Source organism: Coloeus monedula (genome assembly GCF_965178545.1).
Source record: "Coloeus monedula genome assembly, chromosome: 24".
Taxonomy (NCBI): Eukaryota; Metazoa; Chordata; class Aves; order Passeriformes; family Corvidae; genus Coloeus; species Coloeus monedula.
Genome location: NC_138804.1, coordinates 1,165,001 through 1,177,209, shown reverse-complemented (window position 1 = coordinate 1,177,209; position 12,209 = coordinate 1,165,001). Strand labels below are relative to the sequence as shown.

General features: G+C 49.1%; 2 protein-coding genes across 8 annotated transcripts in view; both read left to right on the top strand.

Annotated features, from left to right (window-relative positions):
- Positions 1-5,855: 5,855 nt before the first annotated feature.
- Positions 5,856-6,751, top strand: NCMAP (non-compact myelin associated protein; the record flags this gene model as incomplete). The annotated part of the gene is made up of 3 exons (XM_082296606.1): positions 5,856-5,940; positions 6,068-6,152; positions 6,603-6,751. The coding sequence occupies 3 exons, from the start codon at positions 5,856-5,858 to the stop codon at positions 6,742-6,744; spliced, it is 312 nt and encodes a 103-aa protein (XP_082152732.1). The 3' UTR covers positions 6,745-6,751.
- Positions 6,752-9,994: 3,243 nt separating this feature from the next.
- SRRM1 (serine and arginine repetitive matrix 1) overlaps positions 9,995-12,209 on the top strand; it is a 17,163-nt gene continuing 14,948 nt past the window's right edge. For all 7 annotated transcript variants that reach the window (XM_082296531.1, XM_082296530.1, XM_082296532.1 and 4 more), the window contains exon 1: positions 9,995-10,072. In XM_082296531.1, coding sequence (XP_082152657.1) covers positions 10,052-10,072 — 21 coding nt within the window. In that variant the 5' untranslated portion in view covers positions 9,995-10,051. The remainder of the gene's footprint in view (positions 10,073-12,209) is intronic.

Genomic DNA, 12,209 nt, shown 5'->3' with positions numbered 1-12,209 from the left:
CTGTGCTGCTTTATTGAGAGGCACAGAAACCAGGAAATGCAGCCAAAACCTATAGCCCTCATTAGGCCTCATGCAGGGAGGGATGATCCGAGGCAGGAATGGAGATCACAGAGGAGGGAAGCGAGAAAAAAGCTGCAGGGATGTCTGAGTCATCCACTTTGCCACTGACACACAGAACTTGGTGTTTTCACAACCACCTCCACAGAGCAACAAACTGATTGCAGAGGCCTTGGAGTGTCAGCTGCTCAGGGTGGGGGTCCCTGTGCCCAGCTCTGGGTTGATGGTGCAGTTGCTCCAAGTGGGAAGGGGCACGGGGAAGGAGCTCTGCCTTGATCAGAGCCCCTTCCCTGGATGGAGCAGGCCCTGGAGCAAACACACCCCTGGACTGATCCTGTGTAACACCAGCACTCGAACACCCAGCAGTGGCCTTGCTGAGAAGGTGCTTTTGGGTGGGATTTGGCCGTGCTCAGGCTGAGGAGGGGGAAGGAGCCCATGGATGGGGCTGCCCATCCTCTGTCCCCATCCAAAGCATTCCGTACTTCTGCAGGAACCCAAATTCCTTGGAAAGGCAAAGTTTCCTATTTATATCAATCTGTAATGGAGGCATCAAAAGGCTTGACCCTGATGAATCTGTCCTTAGGAAGGAAAATGAGCACTCCTCGGGTTCTCATGCTGGGGTTTGTGCTGATCCACGTGGAGAGCAGGAAAAACAGCTGGGAATGTGAGCTCCAGACTCAGTCCTAACCCCCTCTCTCCTGCTGTGGAGCATTTATGGGTTGTGCCTGGACTGAAGCAGACGATAGCAAACCCAGGTGAGAGAGGATTTCTACAGCACTGCAATCTCCTGACTGCTCCAGCCCTTTGGTAAATGACCAAAGATCCAGGGAGGTGCAGGGCCTGGAAATCATTTCTGCAAAGACATTGCTGAGTCTGCTGTGGGTTTTTTTAACTCCTCTAACAATGTGAAAAGCTGCAGGGAGTTTCCCAAAGCAGTGACAGGGCTTTTTCTGGATCATTACGTGCTCAAAACAGGGTTGGCTTTCTGCTGCAGGAACAGAAGCAGAACATTCTCACAGACAAGCTGCTTTTCTGGGGTTTATTTGTTCAGATCCATTGAATTTGTCACCAACACAGACTCTTCTGGGACTTCTTGGAATGGCAGAGACAAACTGCTGGCTGTGTGATTTGAGGGGAATGTGGCACAACACCCCTGATCCCTGCCAGGCTCCGTTCATTTTCTTGCTTTCCCCTTGAGTGCACACCTTGATGGCTTCTAAAATCTGTCACCTTGCGTCTCATTGACCATCCCCCATGAGCCACTCCTGCCTTGGGATCCGTACAGGTGCTTGAGGCATTTTGCTTCTTTCTGAATCAATTCTTTTTCTGGGTAATATTTAACTGCTGATTACCCAGCCCTCCCTCCCAGGAACACGCCAGGACATCACCAGTGAGCAGTGGGTAAAGCCACCTCATTCCAAGCAAAAAATCTGGATTGTGTCATGGGTTTGGGCTCCAGTGTCATGGGTTTGGGCTCCTGCAATGCTTTGCACCTGCTCTAACAGCCATCACTTTTATGTGAGTGCATTTGGATTTGGATTTTCTTTCCCTATCGCTGTGGTGACTCTTGGAGCCCGCCAGGTGCAGTTTTCCTTCCCAAATCCCGGGTTAATTGTGCTGCCAGGCATTGGTGGGAGCTGTTGCTCAGAGATATGGTCCTGTGAAACTCTGTGCATGGAATGGTCTTCCAGCTCCTGCTGAGTCCAGACGAGCTGGGAATTCCTGGAAGTGTCCAAGTCCAGGTCTTGGACAGCACTTCAGGAACTCGACAATTCATGGGCTCAGTCTGTGTCATTTTCCTTGAAGTCTTGAGACACAGTTCAGTGCTGTTGGAAATGAATCTTTTCTCCAAAAAAAAAAAAAAAAGACCAAGTTGCACCTTTTCCTCTTTGTTATAACAAGGTGGGTCCTGTGAGAGTTTTTATTTGCCAGCTCTTGGTTACACCACTCAGAGTTGGTTAATTCACTGTCCGTGTGTACAGTCGTAAGTTAAAAAAGTAGAATAAGACCTTTCTAATAATCATCCAAAAAAAGCTGCCAACAAAAGAAAACCTCTAGCATTCCTTCCAGGAATAAGCTGCAAAATTGTTCCCAGCTCTCTCTTGATACCTGACATATCATCTGTGTATTGCATATAAATGGGAATTTTGTTTTAAAGTCTGTTTGAGCAGCGGAAGCTCGGAGCTGCAGAGCTCCAGCAGTGTGGTGATGCTTGGGGGGGGGGGGGGGGTTCCATTTGAAGTTCAAATCCTGGTTCTGTTGGATATTTCACAAGTGTCTAAGCAAGTCTCCTCATCCCAGTGTGCCTTAGATCCTGGCCTGGAACCAGTGGGAAAATACCTCTGGCTTGTTTTGCTTCCATATCCTGCATGGGCAGCCCTACCGTGAAGGGTCTGGAGTGGTTTTAGGATCTGAATGTTGGTGGAGTTCCTGTCGTTCCCATGAATAACTGCATTCACAGAGGGGGAGGAGAAATGTGTGTGGCCCAGAATTCTAAGGCAAAAAAAAAAAGTTAGAATTGGGAAATGTGCAGTTCACAGTCTGGTTTAGACACTGCTCCTGGGTGAGTCAGTGACAAAAGTCCACCAATTTCTTATTTCCAGGCACGGCTTTAGAAATGGGGTGTTCCTTTCTGGGGTCCTGTTGTCACTTCTTGTCACCTGTGGGAGCTGAGGGGTTTTGGCCCCTCTCCCAATCTGAGCCAGACAGGGGCTTTTAATTGGTGCTGCTGCTGCACAGAGCTGCCTGTAGTTTGTGCCACTGTCTCTGTCTTGGCAGGGCAATGAACTGCTTTTAATGTGTGTTTTAACAGCAGCTAAACCTGGGCAGCTCATGCCAGAACCTGAGAAAGTGCTTATGTGAAGGTGCTGCCCTGATGTAGGGACACTCAGGCTCACACAGGGAAGGTTGTTTGCCTCAGGCCACTTTGAACTTGGACTTCTCTTTCCTCCTTCCTCCCCCTTTGGAGCTCCTCAAGGTAAATCCAGGCATGTTCAGGTCTCACTGAAGGACGCCGTGTTTTTATGACTCTCTGAAATCACAGCTTGCCTCAATCTCTGGCGGTGTTCCTGGGGATGCTGCGAAGGTGAGGGCAGGAACAACCCAGCTCCATGCAAACCCCACCTTTTCCTAGGTGAAAGCACCGAATCTGGGTGTCCTCCTAACCAGCACCTGCCTTCCCTGGCAGGGAGCTGCTCTCCAAGTCCAGCTCTCCTGGAAAAGCCCTCAAACAAACCCCTCTGTTCCCTGTGGCCCCTGTGCTGTAATTGCCAGGTGCTGCTGACAGGTGAGCTCTGATCCCCATCTCCTCACAAACAAGCCCAGCCCAGCAGGGCCCCTCAGCTGCAGTCCAGCGGGGCAGGAGCAGCAGGAAGGGTCTCTAAAAGGGGGCACTGCTCCCACTTGCCAGAACAACCTATCCCCTGTATCTGGCAAGGTGTTTGAAATGGAAACGTGCCCAAAGCTGATCTTTACGGAAACATTTCCAGCTTCACAACGTGGGGATGCAAAAATAACCAGCAGTGAGTGAGGGTGAATGAGAGGCTCCGAGAGCCCAGGCAGGTGTGTGTGCACAGGGGGAAGTGCAGCCCTGTGTCATAGACAAAGAATGTCCTGTGATTACTGTATCAAAGTCCACTTCTTCTCCCCTGCTGAATGGCTTTTATCCAGCCCTCTTGATTTTCCAAACGTTCTTCTGAACAGAGTAGGATCCAGGCTGAAAACCAGTAGGTTCCCATGGATCTTGGCTGGGCTTTGCTGGGTCTTTCTTGCAGCAGAGGCTTGGTCAGGTGTAACCTGTTGATTCACGGGGCAGGAACGGAGCTGGGACTCCAGGTGAGAGCAGGACTGGCACCTTCTACCCCAGCTGGAGACACAGACCTTGGACCTCTTGACTTGCTACACAAAGCAGAAAAACCCCAACCTCAGCTTGGTGCACCCAGTTGGATAAATTAATCCTTTCTGTAAACAGGCAGTTTCACTACAACAATAAAAATTCTTTGGGTCCGGGTGAGTCATGCACAAACAGCTCCCCATTCCCAAGGTGGTTTGACCCAGAGGGAAGGTAGGAAGGATGAACATTTCATGGCTTAATATTAAAACATTCTGCCTTATTTATTTGGGATTTTTATTTTGGTAGCCAGAGGAGGAGAAAAAGTCTTCTGTAGGTCTGACTAGTCAGGAGCCACGAGGTGAGAGCTGCGTGGCCTTTTCGGAATTATGCCCACAGTCAGAACATTTGCTCAGCTTTTCCCAGCATGAAGCATCTCCTGAGCTTCTGCTGTCACTGGTACTACCTCCATCCACATGGCAGGATGGGTGGGGAGACAGGAACAGCTGTCCCTGAGCTTTGGTGCCTCCCAGGTTCCTCTGAGGTGTGTGTGAACCATGTGCTGGACAATAGGGCTGGGCAGAGTCTAAACATGAAATATTTCAGCTGATGCTCACATTGCTGAATTAACTTGGCCTTGGCTAAAGAAAAGAATCGTTTACTCACAGGAGAATGACCCAGTTACAGGCTTGGGGCAGAGTTATTTTGGTTTTTAGATTAAAAGACAAAAACCAAACTTTTAACTTGAGGGGATTGAAGTATTTGAAGAGTGGCCCTTGCAGTTCTGATCCTGCATCCCAGCCAGACACCAACCACTTCCCTTCCTGCTGCTTCCTGATCCCTCGTATTCCTCACTGACCTGCTCTGCAGGGTTTTAATTGGTATTAATTTTTATTACCAACTGATTTCCACTGAATTATTTCTGGCTATTGTTTATCTTGTGCTGTGTAAAATTAAAGTTACCGTGCCACACAATATCCCAGTGGAGCACAAGAGTCCAGCCTGGTTGCACCGGGCAGCATCTGAAGTGGGAAACTCAGCTCCATATCAAATGCTGAAGGATAATTTACTTTTCAGTGGGCAGTTGGAGTGTCTCAGCTCCATGGGGCTGGGAGCTGAGCTGGTTCCAGAGGGCTCTTTGAAGTGGTGCTCACACCCCTCTCAGGCTGAAGGAGCCCTTTACCAGCTCGGGTTTCCAGGGACACTTGGAAAACCCTTATAAAATCAGCAAACATCCAGGCTGCTCTTTCCAGATCCACAGTTTTACCTACCAAAACACGGGCATGTTTTCAGCTGTGCCCTTGGAAGTTCATCCACTTCCAATAACAGACCTGAGCTGACACTGGGCTGAACTCACAACCTCCTGTCACAGCCACGTTGCAATATCCCTCTCAGGGGCTGGTGTTTGTCCTGAAACTTTTGGAGCTTCAAGTTGAGGGGTTAAATGTTTTTTCTTCTCCATGTTAGATGAATGAAGCTCCTTTAAATTCTATTTTATAATGGAGTTTTGGAACCTTTCTGTGATGAGTTTATCCCTTCCATCAAGACACTGTGCTGAGTTCTGGGTGCAGAATCCTTCACACTCGTTTGCTCAGTGATCTGAATCTCAACCAGAGGCGATAACCAAAATCCCAAAGCATTTAAAATACATATTTATCCAGAACTTGTCACACCAACAATGCATTGTTGTGTTTATATCTTATTTTAACCTATTAACACTTAACAGGGGATATTTTGAGGCAGATTGCTCAAGATTGTACCAAAATTTCCATTGCAGCAGTTTCTAATTTCCATTCCTTCAGCAGGGCCAGGTTTCTGTCACAATGAAAATATGAAGAACCCCAGTTCAGTGAGCCTGCACTTGGTAGGCTCTGAGCCTTTAGCAGGCAGTTGCCTAATTATCACTGTGAAATTTGGGTTAATATTTTATGAATTCACTCTCCTTTTTCCCCTCTGCAGCCAACTCAAGATGACGACGGCCGTGCCACTGACTAATAACACTCAGCTCTCAATGAATGTGACCACAAAGTCTCAAGAACAAAGTCTCTATCAAAGTAAGGAAAGGAGTGGGGTGGTGGCTTTTTTTTTTTTTTTTAAGTGGACTTTGAACTTATCAAACTTCAAACACTACAGTGACAGCTTTGTAAATATGGCTTTTTTCCCTTCCTGCTTCTCTCCCAGGTTCTGGAGCAATAGTTGCTGCCATCGTGGTGGGGGTGATTATTATTTTTACAGTGGTTCTGCTCATCCTGAAAACATACAACAGGTACATGGCCAAGTCCTGTAGTCACCAAGTCAAACCAGGATGAACCAAAGTCCCTGCTCTCAGCTAATGGAGCACTTCAGGGTTTGTTGCTGAGAATTTCCAGGAGTGCTGATTGCAGTGTCCTGAATCTCACAGTCAGTGCTCTGTGATTGGATCATTAGGAAGCACAAAGAGCTCCTTGATGGAAGCTGCTTGGTGGGAGCTCTTTTTAGGGATCCCTGGTGATGTAGGGAAGGTCTGAGTGTGCAGCAAGGCTGCCAGAGGGGCAGCTTGATTTCTCACTTCTCAGAGCTCACGTGCTCTGGGAGGACTTTTGGTATCTTTGGGATGAAATCCTGGCTTGGTTTGAGTAACTGGGTTGTGTGGGAATCTCCCCAAAACTTACCCTGGGAGAGGAGAGACCACCCCAGGTGCCAGCCCTGGTGCCAATTCCCCTTTTACCTTTGCCAGGCGCATGCGAGTGCGGCGGGAGCTGGAACCCAAAGCCTCCAAGCTGGCAGTGCCACCTCCCCTGGGGCACAACAGCCACAGCCTGGCCCAGCAGCCCACGGTGACCTTCATCCCTGTGGACATCCACATGCACAGCAGGTAACCGGGAACGCTCGTCCTCCCTGCCAGAGAAGGGATGGAATTGTTACCCATGGACCTGGGATTCCTCAGCAGAGCTGCACTGGGAACGGCAACAAGCTGCTTTTCTCGCTGTAAATTGATATAAATCCTGGTTTCTCTCTTTGGGAGGAAAAATCAGAGGTCTGGACACTTTTTCTATGACTGAAATAGTAGGTGGAGGTCTAGGAATCATCAGGGACGCAGCAAGGCCTCTTCTGAGTCTGGATAAACCAAGAGGAGAAGATGCCCAGATGTTGTGGAGCTTTTGCTTGCTCAGAGACTTTGAACTCTCTCTCTTCTGCTGATAAACAGGAGGAAAAATGTGGACTCAGGTTGGACCTGAGTTTGTTAGGAGTTACATGGAAGAGGTTTGTGGTTTATTTTATACGTTATGGGTAGCACAGGAGGTATCAAAATTGTATTTATCGTTACTCATATTTCATATTTATAATGCCACATACGTATGGGTTGAGGAAAAAAAATTACCTTTATATTCATGCATTTTTAAACTATTTCTATAAACTCTGTAACTCCCCATTTCCAAAGGATCTCGGTGTCTGAGAGGTTTCACTCTCAAGAATTCAGGTTCATGGCTGGAGCTGTGTTAGAATGCTTTGTCTTACACAAAATCTGGGTTCTTTAACTGAAAAAAAATAAGCATGGAAATAGAAAAAATCAGCTTGGATAGAGCAAGGGAGGCTTCGTGCAGCCCCACTGTGCCACTCACCCTGCAAGGCTTTGTTCTCTGGTGCAGCCCAACTATTTTTAGCAATGTTTTATACTCAAAACCAAGCCAAAGCGAGGTTGTGTTGCCAGTGTGAGGGCTGTGGGTGTGCAGCAGTGGCACAAAGGAATTCCCAGGGACGCTCACAGCCCACGGAGTGGGAACACAGAGCAGCATTGTCAGACACTGAGGCAGATTGTCTGAGATTTTATATTTCGTATTTTTTCCAATAAGCTTGGATCTCTTGAACAGATCAGTTCTGTACCTGTTTGGTTTTCTTTAATGTGCAGAAACTAAATTCAATTACTTTGCAATATTTTTTGGGTTTTTTTTCTGAAACTGGAGCACGGTTTGGATTCCAAACCAAATATTGAGACAGCTGTTTGTGAAGTTTCTGAATCTCCTTGTAAATATTTCTCTTGTCCTGGTTCTCTAACTTATTTTTTGTGGCAGGGAGGATTGATTTAATAATTCAGAAGGGACAGCAGATGCACATCTAATTTTTCCCCAAAAAATATAAAGGAGTTGATTTTCTGTTTCTATCCCTGCGTGTTTTCTGAGCAGCTCCGCATGATCAAAATGAAGATTTTTAGGAAAGATAAGCCCCTCTTACTGCTGTTGTTCTTAACATCCCCAGCCAGACCTACTTCTAGAAAATTTTGTTTATTTTCCATTTGCTTCATTTCAAGCCAATGAAGTCCACAAGCAGAATAAGCAGAACTACTGCAGGCAGTTCCAGTTTCACAGAATTACTATTATTGGCAGCAGAATTGGCTGCTTTGACTGCACCAGCACCGCTCCAGCTGAAAAATTCAAATACCAGTAAAATTTGCCTCATAGTGGCACCTCCTGGGAGGCCCCACAACCCCTCCTGGCAGCAAAACCCAGAGCTTGTGCTGAGCAAGCAAAATCACCTTCTCAAGAAACAAAAATCCCCCTATTGTGCAATTTGCTGCGGATTTGAGTTTTCCAGGAACAATCCCACACTCCCTTTGCCCTGTTAGCAGCAGCTGCTTCAGGGCTGATCCGACCTGCCCTGACTTGGCCTCCAGGTTCCACTTCCAAACACCCAGAATTTGGGAATGCTCCCCTTGAGCTGGCCCTGTCTTGCAAGAATCACTGGTTGGTTTTCTCCTCCTAAAAGTTCTGGAGTATTTTCAGCAGGTCGAATCCTGTAGTTGGAATTTTACTGATCCAAATACAGTGGTAAAATGTTTAATTTTTTGCTGCTGGGTAAGTTCTGATCCCAAAATTCAGCTTTCCCCCCTTATTTCCATCCTCCTTATCCCGGCAGAGAGCAAGGAGCTCCACCTAGTGTCCTCCTGCCTTCCCACGGGTTCTAACTCGTGTTTCTCAACAAAAACATAAAGCAATTCCAACTTTATAGTCAACTTTACTAAATTCCCTCATCCACGGTGCCAGGACTGTCGAGCAGCAGAGTCGAGCACTGTCCCAACTTTGGCCGTGCAAAACTCAGATCACTGCATATCTAAGCAGATAAAATGTGAGAATGTCGTTTGGGTTCTCTTCCTGAGTCCCACAACCAAGTTCTGACCCAACCCCACATCTGTAATTCAGCCCATAAGGAGCCACACGGACAAGTGACCTGCACCAGCCACACCAGTTTGTCCTTAGTGGGACGGGGTGGACAGCTCATGACTTGTCCTCAGGACTGTGAAGGTGAGGAGCTGCTGGAGGGGATCCAGCGGAGGCCACGAAGGGGATATGGGGTCTGGAGCATCGCCCTGATGAGGAGAGACTGTGGGAGCTGGGCCTGGTCGGTCTGGAGAAGGGAAGGCTGAGAGGGGATCCCATCAATCCGGAAAATATCCCCAAGGGGTGTCAGAGGATGGTGCCAGAGTGTTCAGTGAGAGGATGAGGAGCGATGGCCATAAACTAAACCACAAGGGCTTCCACCTCAACATAAGCTTCTTTTCATGAGGGTGGGCAGAGCCCTGGAACAGCTGCCCAGGGAGGACTGGAGTCTCCCTCTGTGGGGACATCCCAAACCCACCTGGAGGCGTTCCTGTGTCACCTGCTCCAGGTGCCCCTGCCTTGGCAAGGGGTTGAACTGGATGATCTCCAGAGGTCCCTTCCAACCCCAACTATTCCGTGACCTCTTCAGAGCCCTGCGTCCCGCCCAGGGACCCGGGAAGGAGTCGAGGGGCCGGTCCTGAGGGCTGGAGCCGCTGCGCCCTCACACACCGGACCGGTGAGGGCTCCCGTGATCTCGCGAGATGTTGACATCTGCAATAACTGCAGGGGCCAACATCTCGCGAGAGCGCGATTCACACACGCTCTCACCCTCGCGCGCGCCGCCAAAGGACGCGTCCCGCGGCCGGAGCAGCCGCGCCCTCTCATTGGCCCCACTCCCGCGCGCGCGCCGGCTCTCCACCAATCAGCAGGCGCCGGACGGGGACCCTGCGCGGCGCGCGCCTGGCCCCGCCCACCCCCTCGCGCTCCTCCCGCCTTCCCTCCCCCCCACCCCCGGCACGGCTGAGGGGGCGCGCGGTGCACGCCGGGACGGCAGCGCGCGCCGCGGCCGGGAGGAGGCGGAGGAGCCAAGATGGACGCCGGGTTCTTCCGCGTAAGTGCCGGCCCGGGGGGCCCTGAGGGCGGGCGGGCGGTGCGGCGGCCCCACCGGGGCACGGGAGGAACGCCCGGCCCCGCTGCAGGCCCGCGCTGGAGCCGCGCTGCCCCGCGCAGCGCCGCCGTGCCCCCCCGCCCCCGCCCTGCGCAGGCTCCTCGCCGTGGAGAAAATGGCGGCGGGAAGAGGCCGCGGCGGCGCGGCCCGGGCCGGAGCGGGGGGGAATCGAGAGTCTCCGGGCCGGACTCGGCACGGGCGGAACCTCCGCGGCCGCCCCCGGGGCTGCGCTCCCCGGCCAGGCCCCGCGTGGGGCCCTGAGTGGCCTCGGTCCTGCAGGTCCCGACCCACGCGGGGTCGTGTCACCGCTGCGACCCCCGAGCTGCGGAGGGGGGGGGGTGGTAGAAGGGGCCGAGGGGCTCTGGGGGAAGAGCCCGGGTTTGCGCTGTCCACGTTCTTTAGTGTCCATGTTAAAAGCAAATAAACAACCCTGCCCTGTTTTTAGAGAGATTTTTTTAGAGGTTATTAAGTGTGTTCACAGCAAAAAGAAGTTAGGCTGTATTCTTACGTTAGTATTTTATTTTTAACGCTTGAGTTTTTCTTCTCTGTTCTTACAGCTGTGATGCAGTTTCTGAAGAGACCATTAAATCTACCTAGGGTCTATTTCTTTTCAGCTTTTTCTTCCATTAATTGGAATAACCTTATTTTTGGGGTTTCCGTGATAATTTTGAGAACCAATTTAAATTTTCAAGGTTCATTCATTTGTTCAGCCCCTATTATTTTCATTTCCTGCGGCTAGGTTGCTATTAAAACACGGCAGCACACATAACCCTTCCCTTAGTTCAGTTTTGTGTCCGTGAACTAACTTGAGAAAAATAATTGCAGATTAAATCCACACTTGTTCTAATGCAGTTGTGAAAACGTTTACAGATCAGGTAGTTGTGGTTGACGGCAGGATTACTGGGGCCGAAAACACTGGATTATAAATCTAATATTCTTTTAAACTGGCCTGTTGAAGGTGGCATTTTATAAAAACAAAAGCAGCGTGGCTCTGAAATGGGGCTGTGAACTGTGGTCTGGTTTTATTCTGGGTTCGGGAGGAGCCAAATGTGAAATGACAAAAGTGCAACGGAGCAGCAGTTTGGATTCCCCACATCAAGAATCCTCTTATTTATAATTCTTTCGGTTCTTCACATTTCTGTGAAGTTTCAGTGCAAATCATTTTGTCTGCCTTTAAATTCCTGCAGCCCCCTCACTCTGTCCTGTTTGGTTCCCTTTGCTGCTTGCCACGTGTTATCAACAAGAAACTCGCTTTCCATTTCCCTTCTGAGTTGCGAAAGAGTTTTAAAAAACCCGAAAAGAACGTTCAGTTGTTGAGTGAACTGGCAAGTATTGTGGGTTTTTTGTAAGCCAAACAGCAGACTGCAAATACTTTAAAGAGTTTTAATCCCTGTAAGTGCCTGTGCCACAATCAGACTTTAGGATTCCCATGTTCTGTAATAGCAAATGGGAATGTCAGTAGATTGTTCCCTTTCAATAACTGATGACTTTGCAATTCCAGGTGCTCTCTGACCCAAGTGAACTTAGAATTTGGGGTTTTTTTCTCTTCTTTGTTATCATTTAATTCCTTGACAATCTATATTCTTGCTTGTACTGAACCCCCTTCTTCCAGGCATTGAGAATTACCTGTATAAAATTCCCTGTTTTCCATCAGTCACACTGGTTTCCAGAATAAACTTCCCAGACTGTGGGTTTGTCCTCAATCATGAGCAACCCATCAGGATATCCTCTAATTCCTGCCTGGTTCTGCTTACTTCTCTACCAGTACATTTTCCAGAACTGGACTTCCAGGCCTTTCCCTCCCAAATGAATTAACCTACAGCTCCTGTCCATGGAAATGGAGCAAGTTGGTGAACTTTTAACAGAGCGGGATCAATAAAATCTATACTTTGTACTTCCCTGCTCCCTGGGGCTGCTTTGCCTCAGAGAAACTGCCCAAAGGTTTCAGGGGTGTCACTGTAAGCAGACAGGACATCTTTGTTCTTGGACAGAGGACAAACACTTCATTTATTTTATAAAGGAATTAATAAAGCCGTTTCCTGGCAGTTTGATGCTGCTAATGCTTTAATTTCTGGGCAGC